Below are 13338 nucleotides of genomic sequence, written 5' to 3' on the forward strand. Positions count from 1 at the left end.
TGATTTTTATTTCTGGGGTCATATGAAATCGCTAGTTTATGACACCCCTGTTGACAATGGTGAGGAGCTGGTTGCAAGAATCGCAGTAGCTGCCGAAGAAATTCGAAATTCGCCTGGAGTATTCCAGAATGTTCGGATGTCCATGCGTCGGAGATGTGAGGCGTGCATTGTAGCCCGTGGAAGAAACTTCGAACACTTACTTTAATCCATGTACCTTTTGCTTCTTTTCATGTATTATTAAAACGATTTCTCACTTACGGTCTCTTTTCTTTATGGTGCTTCTGTGTACAACACCGCTTCAGGAAAGCATTTCCGACCCCACATTGCTATATGATTTCGAGTTGTCAGGATGTACCCTACCCCTCTTAGAAGTTCTGAAACATTTAACTGAAACACCCTGTATATTTCTTACTTTGGAACGGAACCCCTTTATTACTATGGGAGCCATAACTCAGTATTCGCGTTTTCCTCAGGAACGTAAACCCCGCGAATAGCGGGGTTTACTGTATTTAATATAGAAATAATGAGGCTAAATAAGAAATAGAGATTAAGAATGCAATTTTATTAACTGCACATAGAAAAACATAAACATGTTGACAATCCAATGTTATATTTTGCCATTAATACACTCCTACTTACACCCCATTCTATTTTATTTATTATATCAAGTTTAGTCTGCACAGGTAGCACAGTGGTATTGTCACCGTACTCCCCACACTGGGTAGAAAAGCCCCGGGTTCGAAACCCATCGATGAAGTGAGGAACTTTTATGGACTTTTTTCACTCCGTGGCTGAGTTAGTCAGTCTCAAGATAGCATAGATAGCAACGTTTTTTCTCAGAAACTAGAGTTTTTTGTCCAGCAAAACAGACAAATCGATCAGAGAACACACACAATTTACAGACACAATACACATGGATATATGAATTAACTTTCAGGGTAATCCTAGTGTAATAGTTTGGATTATATCAAGTTTGTCACTAAGCTTTAATGTTGTTCTTCTTTTCTTCTCTGTATGAGGTTTATTAGCTTCAGGAGCCACAGTGAGGGGTTTTTAATTTAAAATAAATGTAAAACAGTGGTATAATTCATAATATCAGTAAAGAATTCACTTTCAAAATGGCAAACGTAAACAAATATAGTAATCATGGGACTTGCTATTTTCTTTTTTCGGCACTGCAAGACATCTGCACTGTATGTAAACATCCGATCTCAATGTGCCATTAGCTCAAATGTTCCATTATTTGGGGTGTCGTTATTTCGACGGTCTACTGTATTGTAACTGAAATTTTCCAAATTATAATAAAGAGATTTTTCAAGTCGCGTACAAAGTTAATGTGTTTTTATACACACATTTACATTATCTGCATTATGAAAATAAGGATGTGTTTCAAATATCTGAAGTATGATTGCATCAATACAACTGTTTACACTATAAAAAAATCCAGCTTTTAATGAAAGCAACTTTGAAAAATTTCCTTCTTTCAAATCAGCCAGAAAATTTTAACAAAATTTACTTATAACAATTCATGATGGAAGAAGAAGCAAAATGGAATAATCCCCCATCCCCATTTAAAAAGATGATGTACAGTATCTACTAGGCAGATCTATCATCTAAGTAATTTTATTATCTTTTTTTTTTATGTATTTATTTTTCATCTATTTCATGACAACTTTAAAGCTTATGTTGATGAGCTGCGGAGAGTGGTCTCATCGGTTACATACATCTGTACTAAAAATTAAGTTATAATTCAGAAAATTCAAACCTTACCTTAGAATCTTTCTTTATAGCAAATATTACTTCATAATATATTAAACACTTTTGTCACCAATATAATTCTAATTCTTTTCTCTCTATATATATTTTTTATGTATTTTATAACAACTTAAGCCAAAAGCCTCATAAGTCAAAACAAACACCCCAAAAATTAAAATTCAAATCTTACCTTAAAACCATCTTTCCTTATAGCAAATATTACTTCATAATATATTAAACACTTTTGTCACCTATATAATTCTAATTCTTTTCTCTCTATATATATTTTTTATGTATTTTATAACAACTTAAGCCAAAAGCCTCATAAGTCAAAACAAAACACCCCAAAAATTAAAATTCAAATCTTACCTTAAAACCATCTTTCCTTATAGCAAATATTACTTCATAATATATTAAACACTTTTGTCACCTATATAATTCTAATTCTTTTCTCTCTATATATATTTTTTATGTATTTTATAACAACTTAAGCCAAAAGCCTCATAAGTCAAAACAAAACACCCCAAAAATTAAAATTCAAATCTTACCTTAAAACCATCTTTCCTTATAGCAAATATTACTTCATAATATATTAAACACTTTTGTCACCTATATAATTCTAATTCTTTTCTCTCTATATATATTTTTTATGTATTTTATAACAACTTAAGCCAAAAGCCTCATAAGTCAAAACAAACACCCCAAAAATTAAAATTCAAATCTTACCTTAAAACCATCTTTCCTTATAGCAAATATTACTTCATAATATATTAAACACTTTTGTCACCTATATAATTCTAATTCTTTTCTCTCTATATATATTTTTTATGTATTTTATAACAACTTAAGCCAAAAGCCTCATAAGTCAAAACAAAACACCCCAAAAATTAAAATTCAAATCTTACCTTAAAACCATCTTTCCTTATAGCAAATATTACTTCATAATATATTAAACACTTTTGTCACCTATATAATTCTAATTCTTTTCTCTCTATATATATTTTTTATGTATTTTATAACAACTTAAGCCAAAAGCCTCATAAGTCAAAACAAAACACCCCAAAAATTAAAATTCAAATCTTACCTTAAAACCATCTTTCCTTATAGCAAATATTACTTCAATCATATACTGAACCCTTTTGTCCAGTTGTCCTTCATGTAAGATTGTACGCAATGTCTCAAAAATACCTAATAATAGAAGGAAAAATAAGAATAGCTCAATTATCCAAATTTTAGATGTATTTAATTATGGAATTAATTATCTATAAAAAATTTATAAAAAATTACTATGTTAATATGAAAAAGGCATTTGTAGACTTGTGACACTGAACTGGCAGTGAAAGCAGAGCGAGAGCGAGAGAGAGAGAGAGAGAGAGAGAGAGAGAACAGGCAGACAGAGAGCAAGTGAGGATGGAGGTTACTTTTACATATACACATCCTTGAAGATGCCGAAGTTCTCAAATATCTCCAAGAATATCAGGGAGGGAGGGAGACAGAGATTGCATATGAGTGATTGAGAACCTACTACACAACAATATTTATTTAATATTTATTTACATTTAACACATATGCAAAAACTGATGCTACCAAATATACTACAAAATGTATAAACAAAATAAAGTAACATAAAATAATATTAAATAAAATAAAACTTCATGCATTAAACCAAAAATTTAATAAAATAATAATTAATTAAATGCATTAACACATGTCTGATTGGCTTGAGTGATAAGTGGGCTGTGCTGCTGTGACAAAGACAAATATTAAGACAATAGCTATGAATGTGTTATAACTATTTGTGCCTTTATATCCCAATGTTTAGTGCTCTGTAACATCTGTAGAAAGCACTTGGAATGTTTTCTGAACACCATAGCATTGATATACCTTCCAATAATTTACAAGGATAATGGGTATCATTTTGAAAACATTTATAGTGACCTCACCAAGGTTTTAATTTTGGCAAATGCTTTAACTAAATATAAATTATACAGGTGTTACATCTTGTTATTTTCTACTGAGCATGAAGTACCATAAGATCTAGCACTGAAACCTTTACCACTGTTTGTTATATATTATGATGACATCAAAATGTGGTTTGTTAGTTCTGTGCACTTCTTGGTGCATTGACTATTTTGTGATATGTACGAGTTCATATGGTTTATATTGTATATTATGTCTCTAAAAGTGTGGTCAGGTCAATTTGCATGTTGTGTGGGCTGAAAAACTTAGAATAACTCATGGAGCATCAACTGAAGAAACCTTTAAGAATTCTTCAGTCTCCATGCAATTTGAACCTAAATCTCTCCAAATGTGAGAGACACATGATGAATCTGCAATACTAAAAACATCATAAAAGACAATAAAATGCATTTAGAAATATAGCTAGTATAGGAAATAATGGAAACACAGATAAAGGGATATGTTTGCAAAAACAGGAAGGTCCCCTGCATACATGACCAACTGACAGAAAATAGCATTAGCATTAGTAGAGGCATATGATGCAAGAAAGCAAGCTTATTCAGCATCAGCCAAAAAAAAAAAAAAAAAAAACCCCTCTCCCATTTCACCCCTCCGTTCGTTCGAAATACCTGTCCAGTTGAGCTTTAAATTTGTTTAGGCTATCAACTTCAACAACAAGTGATGGAAGTCGGTTCCACCAACCAACCACCCGCTGGCCAAAGGCAAATTTCCGCACATCTATCCGACATCCGTCCTTCCTCAATTTGAATTTATGCCCTCTGAGGTGATTATTCTGAGAAAGATGAAGAATCCCATTGGCATTGAGCATGCTCAAACCATTCAAAGCCTTATACACCTCTATCAGATCACCTCGCCGGTGCCTAGTCTCCAGACTCTGTAATTTGCAAAACTTAAGCCTTTCTTCGTAAGAGCAACCCTTTGTTCCATTTACTAATCTTGTTGCCCTTCTCTGTACCCGTTCCAGCAGCTCTACATCCTTCTTGAAATGAGGCCTCCAGACCTGTATACAGTACTCAAGATGTGGCCTAACCATTGCCTTATACAAGGGAATAATCACCTCCTTATCCCTGCTGGAAAAATTCCTGTATATCATTGACAATACTCCATGAGCTACTCTTGCAGCCCGTCTGCACTGCTCAGAGAACTTCATATCTGCCTGCACAACCACCCCCAAGTCCCTTTCATTCTCTACCACTGTCAGTGTTGTACCACAGAGTTGATACGTTGCTCTGGGGTTGCTGTTTCCCATGTGTAGTACTTTACATTTGTCAATGTTAAACTTCATTTGCCACCTCTCAGCCCATCTGCTCAACCTTTCCAGATCCTGTTGCAGCAGCATAGTGTCAGTAGTGTCCTTGACAACCCTGCCAACCTTTGTATCGTCTGCAAACTTGGACATTAATCCCGATATACCATCATCAATATCATTTATAAATACAGAAAACAATAATGGACCCAACACTGAGCCCTGAGGGACTCCACTAATAACATTAGTCCACGTTGAGCAGTGTCCATTGATTACCACTCTCTGTCTTCTGCCACTCAACCATCCCCTTATCCATAGCAGCAATTTGCCTCCAATGCCACACTGCTCCAATTTGTGCAGCAGTCTTCCATGTGCAACAGTATCAAAAGCCTTCCTAAGATCCAAATATATAATATCAAAGTTATTCCCTGCATCCAGTTCTTTTGTGACTACATCATAGTATCCAATCAAATTGGTCAGGCAAGACCTGCCCTTAACAAAACCATGCTGCGTCTGAGCTATAACTGAATTCTTGTCTAGATGATCCTGCAGTGCTTCTTTAACCAGTGCCTCCATTAATTTACCTGGAACAGAAGTTAAACTAACAGGTCTATAATTACTTGTGTCAGCCTTTGATCCTCCTTTGTGAATTGGGGTTACATTTGCAAATCTCCAGTCTATGGGTACCTCCCCTGAGTCCAAAGAAGCTCTCATAATTATGGCTAGGGGTTTGCATACTTCCTTTGCTGCCTCCTTTAATATAACTGGATAGATCCCATCCACCCCAGGTGCCTTTTTTATGTTTATCCTCAACAATCTCTCCTCCACTTTCCTCTCAGTTATTACAAAATCATCCAGCTCACTGCCAATGTTTACTTTACCTACATCATTCTCCTTCCTGAATAACTCCTCGCGTGAATGTAGATGCAAAATACTCGTTTAGATTGTTAGCCACCTGAGCAGGATCCTCAACTGTTGAACCATCAATATCCAGTGGACCAATCTGATTCATCCCTTTCCTTCTCGAGTTCAAGTATGTAAAGAACTCCTTTCTGTTTTTCTTTGCATCCTTTGCCAAGGATTTTTCGTAGTCTGCCTTTGCCTGCCTAATCTCCTTTGTGACTTGGTTACAGACCAACTTATACCTATCATAGGCGTCCATGTCACCCATTAATTTGTATGTATCCCATGCATTTTTCTTCTCTGCCACATGTCTCATTAGTCCATCTGACAACCATTTAGGCCTAAACCTTGAACAATATTTCTTAGTTGGTATGTAAAGCCTGGTAGCCACCAAGATTAGTTCCTTGAATGCTTCCCATTTTGAGTTTGCTGTTGGTAACATCATCAGTTGGTCCCACTGTATAGAATTTAAATACTGTCTCAGACCATCATAGTCGCCTTTACGAAAACAAAAACCCTTCCCTTTACCTCTGATGGTAGTTACCTCCGTGAGTAAATCCCACTTCAACACACTGTGATCACTGCCACCTCCAAGCAGTCCCCTTGTTGTGGATATATAAGGCAGCTGCACTGCAAGAGTGGTGTTACAAGTTAAAATGGCAGCATGAACAAACAGCAATTTTTTAAACAGGGTAATTCTCGGAGCCCGGTCAGCAGGAGCATCCATGAACTAAGTAATGTCTCGTGAGAAATTCTCCCGAAGTTGACGTCATTGTGAGCAGAAGAAAAAAGGTGACAAGAAGGTTGACATCAAAAAAAGGTAACAGCAGCTGACAATGCATATTCAACAACAAGGATGATCAATCACTAGTCCAGATTGTGAAACACAACAGACAAGTAATCGATAATATATGCTGTATTCAAAGTTTGTCATGAGCAGCCTCTCTCCGTGAAACTACAAGGCCATCAAAAATAAGTTCAGAAGGACACTGACTTAAAGGGTTAGGATGATCCTTTCTTTTTTGAAAAGCTGATAACTAAGCTTCTCAAAATTCAAATTAATTTATTATTAGTATTATCAATGGCCACATGGTGCAATGAAGCCTATGGCTTATGCTACACCAGCCAAAAAAAAATAATAATAAAATAAAATAAGATAACAAAAAATAAATTAATTACAATAATAATAATAAAAATAAAATAATAATAATAAAAACAAAATAATAAGAGAAAAAGAAAAAAAACCTATGCATTTCCCTCCTTCCATAGGTAATTATCCAGCTGACCTTTGAATTTCCCCAAACTGTCAGCCTCTATCACCCATGTTGGTAATTTATTCTAGTAATTTATAACTTGCTGGCTAAAATAAAACTTCCTGCAATCCTGTCTAAACACTTCCCACGTAACTTGAAATTATGGCCCCTTGTTCTAGAATCATTTATAACGGCGAAAATTTCGTCCTCATTCATTTCGCTTATGCCTCTCAGGGCCTTAAACACCTCAATCAAGTCTCCTCTAAGGTGCCTAGTTTCCAAGCTTTCCTGCACCCCACATATTTGAAGTCTTTCCTCATATGGACACCCTTTTGCCGATCTCACCAGACAAGTTACCCGTCTCTGGTCCCTTTCAAGAAGCACAATGTCTTTCTTTAGGTGTGGTCTCCATACTTGAACACAGTATTCCAAGTGTGGTCTAACAATATCCTTATATAAGGGATTATGATGTTCTTATTTCTACTCACAACTGTTCGATAAACCATCGATAGGATACTATGGGCTTTCCTTACAACCAGTCTACAATGCTCAGAGAACTTCATGTCTGACCGCATCGTAATACCCAAATCCCTTTCCTCCACTACCGGCTTTAGTTTAACTCCGCCAAGTGTATAAGTTATATTGGGGTTACTGTTCCCCGGGTGCAATACCTTACATTTTGCTGGATTAAAGCATAGCTGCCATTTTTCTGACCATTCTTGAAGTCTATCTAGGTCACACTGAAGAAGCTGTACTTGGTGGTGATCATTAACTACTCTACCAACCTTTACATTATCTGCAAATTTATACATCACACCCTCTATCCCTTCATCGATGTCATTTATGAAAATCAAAAATAAAATTGGTCCTAATACTGATCCTTGGGGAATCCCACTCCTTACGTCAACCCAATCTGAGGAATAACCATTTATACAACCCTCTGCCTCCTGCCCTGAAACTGTCCAGCTATCCATCTAAGGATTTTCCCTGTGATTCCAACGTGTTCCAGCTTATAAAGTAACCACTCATGTGGGACTAAGTCAAATGCTTTGCTGAAATCCAAATAAACAATGTCAAAATTATTCCCAAAGTCCAGCTCTTGAGTGACCCTGTCAAAATAGCTAACCAGATTAGTTAAACAGGATTTCTCTTTACAAAACCATGCTGGGTATCCTTCAGAATTCCATTTCTATTTAATGATCCTGAATTCCACCCTTGATCATTGTCTCCATGATTTTCTCTAATACTGAAGTTAGACAACCAGCCGGTAATTTCCCACTTCACTCTTAGAACTGCCCTTATGTATTGGAGACACATTGGCACTTTTCCAATCCAAAGGAATCACTCTCAAGTCCAGTGATGCTCTCATAATTAGCCTCAATAGTTCAATGCACTCACTTGCCACCACTTCCCTTAAGATTATAGGGCAGTGTTCTCCCCAGGACCTATTGAATGGGCGCACTGCCCAGTGAATTTAATTGGCCACCTAGGTAAAATTTAAGCGATTCTCAAGGTACCGTATGGTACTGCTCACTGATCTCTATCAATATTAATTCGAACATACTATGCAATCGAGATCAATGCAACAGGAGCATATAATGTTAAATTATGCAATTAATTTTTGCTCTGAATCACTTAAGTCACATTTATAAATAACAGAAAATTTTATAATATTGTGAAGTATTTTATACTTCCCACCTGGCTACTTTATAATACCACCCAGCTGGCAAAATTTTCTGGGGAGAACACTATGGGGCAGGGGTCGGCAACCTGTGGCTCTTTGAACGTGTAACTGCAGCTCTTAACTTTTAGCCCATATGAAGCATAATTTAAAATGGAGTTAAGAGGATTTAAAAATCAAGGACATGTGGAATGCAGGACTAAAATACCTTAAAACTGAAATTGAGGATTTGGAAAGGCAAAAGGCAGCCCTTGCAATTCTACACAAAGGGATGGAGATAGATGAGTTGAAAAAGCAAGACCAGATTGTGTTCGATGCATGGAGTAGCTTACCAGACAAGTACATAAATTTGAAAATATTTGCGTTTGGACTTCTCTCAGTTTTTTGCAATGTATTTCTGTGGGCAAACAGTTTCAAACATGAACTGTATTAAAAATAAATCAAGAAACCGTCTGAACAATGTGAGCCTCTCAGCATCTTTAAAGATGAAAATTATGGCTTACTTGCCTGATGTTGAGAGACTTGTTCAAGGAGTTCAGCAGCAAAATTAAGTCACATTAATTAGTACCTAATTGGATGTTTGATACATTTTTTTCAGTATTAATAAATAATATTTCAAAAAATATATATTTTTAATAAAACACCTTCCCACTGCTTGAGCTGAGGTGTGGCTCTTCGGATTCTCTCTCTCTTTTTTAAAATTATATCAAAAATGGCTCTTCACTCAAAAAAGGTTGCCGATCCCTGCTATAGGGTATATGCCAGCAACCCCAGGAGCCTTACCAGCCTGTAGGTTCGAAAGTTTTTTCATTAAATGAACATGTGAAATTTCAACATCATTAATTACATTTTTCTTTGCTCTCTTTGACAGTGATTTCTCATAATCTGCCTTTGCCAGCCTAACCTTTTCTGTGGCACTATTACAGATCAATTTCTAGCTGTTATAGGCTTCAGTACTTTTTATTGCTCTAACTTTTCCATGCTGTCTTTTTCTGCTCAAGTAATCTAGCAACTTCATTATTCATCCAACTTGGGAATCCTCCTCATGGAGCATTTTTTTTATTGGTATATAAGCATTCAAGGCTTCTGTGATTAATGTTTTAAAGGTATATACCATAAGTCAATTTTATTCGCTCTCTGTGAGATATCTACCCAGTTAACAGAGGCCATGTAGCATCTTAGGCCACTGTAATTTCCCTTTCTGAAATTATAACCCATTCCTTTTCCTTTAATTACTGCTGCTACTTCTTTCTTCATCATCCACCGTAGAACTCAGTGATCACTTCCTGTTACTGGTTCCTGTATTGTCAGCCCTATTATTTCATCTGGTTCATGGGTGATGATGAGGTCTAGAGCATTCTTTTCCCTAGTACTTTCCCTTATATGTTGATACAAATAGCAATCATCTAGTTGATTTAAAAATTTTGTCCCCCACGTGGAGTTTCCTTCCCATTTGCTCCAATCAATTAGAGGCAAATTAAATCACCCATAACAAGACATTCGTGCTTACTTGCCCATTCAATTTGCATGTGGAGACACTCATCATAATCTTCACAATTACCTGGTGTAGATTACTCTCACTCTCATTATACCTTTGCTTCCAACAATCTCACACCATACAGATTCTATACTAGCATGCAAAACATCTGAATCCGGGAAGGCTTTCATAGCGCTCATGCTGCTTTTGATAAGAAGATTGACCCCACCACCCCTTCTACCTTCTCTATCCTTCCTAAATACATTATACATACCATACTGAAACTCATCATCCCCTACCTATCTCTGAGTGGCACCACGTTTCCACAAACCCTATTATGTCAGTGTTACTTTTTTTTTTTTTTAAGAAAACCCCAAACACGAGAGGTATTAGAACCTATAGTACTTAGTACTGTGCTTGGGTTGGAGGTTGAGAAGATAAAAGAAGATATTTATTGACAGTAGACTTTTAAAGTCACCAAGGAAAATTACCTCACTGTTGGGAAAGTTGGACTGGAGAAAGTCAAGTTGCAAAGAGAGGAAGTCAAAGCACTCCACTTGATTAGTGGAGTTGGCAGAACGGTAGAGACAACAGATGAATTTAACACAATGAGGTAGAGAGATTTTAAGCCAGAGAAGATGGAAAAGAGGAGATTCCAAATTACCAAGTCTCTGACAGGGAATATCGGAACGGACATATGCACAAGTACCACCTTTGAGGCAAAAGGAACCATACAGTGAATAGTTTGGGCAATTGAGATGAGTAGTTGAATCAACCATTAACTGAGATTCTGTCAGAAAAAGTACATGGGGTTTGGCAGACTGAAAGTGGAAATGGACATCGTTGAGAACAGAACTGAGACCACGTATATTTGTGAAATGAACTAGGAAGTGTTTGGGAGGTTTAGATCTTTTCGCAGATAAGCTTACTCTATTAGTTTGACAATTAATCGTGTATTCAATAGTAAGAGAAAATGGGGGGGGGGGCATGCTGCTGTTGTTATTTGGTTTTTAGGAGCATTAGCAACTAAGGCCATATTGCTCCGAGGATATGCGGTGGTCAATCTCTGACCTTCCCGCATCCTCCGTATTTGGTGGTGACGGACTCGAACCCCGGTCTAATCAAGAAGCGTGTGCTACGCACTTTTGCTCCTTCTCACCTGGCTACGGAGGCGCCTGGACATGCTGTATGAAGTAATGAAATTTTTTTGATATGGCGTACGCATGGTAAGAATATACCCAGATCCTTGACATAATGTGGCCTTGACAATTCCCCGGCATACACACTACTTGGACTTCCTCCAGTCACTATCTGGCAGAGTTGTTTGTTATTTGGTTTTTAGGAACATTAGCAACTAAGGCCATATTGCTCCGGGGATATGCGGTGGTCATTCCCTGACCTTTCCGCATCCTCCATATTTGGTGGTCATGGGCTCGAACCCTGGTCTAATCAAGAAGCGGGTGCTACCCACTGCTTCTCCTGCTCACCTGTCTACGGAGGCATCTCTGGCAGAGTAGAGGTAACAAGATTATACACTAGCTGATCTGGAAGCCTCCTAAAGAGTTACCAATAGGTTCGGTCCAGTGTACTAGCGGCCAGCCTGCGAACACCGTTTTAGAGCTGTACTCTCGAAATGTAAGGAAGATTGGATCTCGCCATGATGTTCATCATAACCTCAAAAGTCGTCAGTAATACTGCATGGTGGAAGAAATGGGGAAGGGTTGACCGGAACCTAGCTCTGGAGACTAAACATGGGTTCCACCACGTCAAGCCTCCAATAAGCAAAGTGGTGGTATTGCACCGGTTGATGAGAGTCATCTACCACTTGGTATTGCCTGACAACACAGAAGGTGGCATTCCTCCATGTGGTGTGGGTGCACATCTCGACCCCTGCTTACGTTGGTTTGCACCTGGGTGGTCAACCACAGTGTGCTTGTGCATTGAGGTTATACCCAGGATTACTAACAGTCCCACCATCGTGAAGGTGCAAGCAGACTGTCCGGATTTCGCTGAAATTGGGTCCACTTGACTTGAATTTCACCCCAATATCAGTTCCATCAGTGTTTTAGACTCCCAGGTTGCAAGTACAGCTTGTGGCTTGTGTGGCATATCTGAGAGAATGTTTGTGACAACCTGAAGTTACTTGTCCTAACCAGCAGTTTGAATTCACTAATTTTATTGACAACACTACCTGACATTACTGTATAAACAATTAAGACTTAGTGTTCTTGTATAGTTAACTATCCTGACAAACTCCTTAAAAATTATTTAAGCTAAATTTCCTAGCATTAGCTACCCGCTCATTTAAAACGTTTCTGCTCTCAGAACATCTTGCTAATATGTTCTGCTGTGGCAACAAACAAGAACTCTTGAAGTTATTTTGACCAATATTATCAGATAAATGCATATCTATATTATCCTTGTCCCCCCCCCCCAAACTAGCAGTTTCCCCAAACCTTTAAGGTATCCTCAATAATACTGACAAAAACTTGCACCACCTTTGTTTAAATGTATCTCATTTCTACAAAACAGATTCCTTCTACTTACAAGTGCGGGCCAAGCTGATAGAAATTTCCCCCCAAAAGTCTTGCATAGTCCTTCAAGTCTTGAGTTAATCCACAAGGCTTTCAATATATAATCTCTCCTGTCATGCCTAGGCAGAATTGCAAACACACAGACATTGTGACCTAACTTCAGGCATTTCAGCATGGTCTTATATTTGTCTAACAAATCGTCAGATTATGTATGCTTAATGCCATTAGTCCCCACATGAATAATAATATTCTCTTTACTGTCCTTAAAATCTGACAGTCTGTTGGTGACATCTTTAATAGTTGCTCCTGGCAGGTATACCCTGGTTCTAGTCCACCTATCTTTATTACAAAAAATATTTCCCATTTTCCTGACAATGGAATCTCCTAATAAAACTAAGTACTTTTGAACCAGAGTAGTTTGCAGTTGGTTATTCTGTTCTGGGGCCTGAATTGGGAGTGCATCACTGGGTGAGTTGCTAGAGTCCCTGACAAGCTACCAGATACATTAT

General features: G+C 37.4%; 1 protein-coding gene across 1 annotated transcript in view; it reads right to left on the reverse strand.

Moving 5' to 3' along the window:
- The window catches only part of ncm (pre-mRNA-splicing factor nucampholin), a 178289-nt gene that overhangs the window by 81185 nt on the left and 83766 nt on the right, over positions 1 to 13338 (reverse strand). The window contains exon 8 of the mRNA XM_090387908.1: positions 2840 to 2943. Coding sequence (XP_090244034.1) covers positions 2840 to 2943 — 104 coding nt within the window. The remainder of the gene's footprint in view (positions 1 to 2839; positions 2944 to 13338) is intronic.

This window comes from Mastigoproctus giganteus, chromosome 13 (assembly GCF_048544385.1).
Source record: "Mastigoproctus giganteus isolate SK-2022 chromosome 13, ASM4854438v1, whole genome shotgun sequence".
Classification (NCBI taxonomy): Eukaryota; Metazoa; Arthropoda; class Arachnida; order Uropygi; family Thelyphonidae; genus Mastigoproctus; species Mastigoproctus giganteus.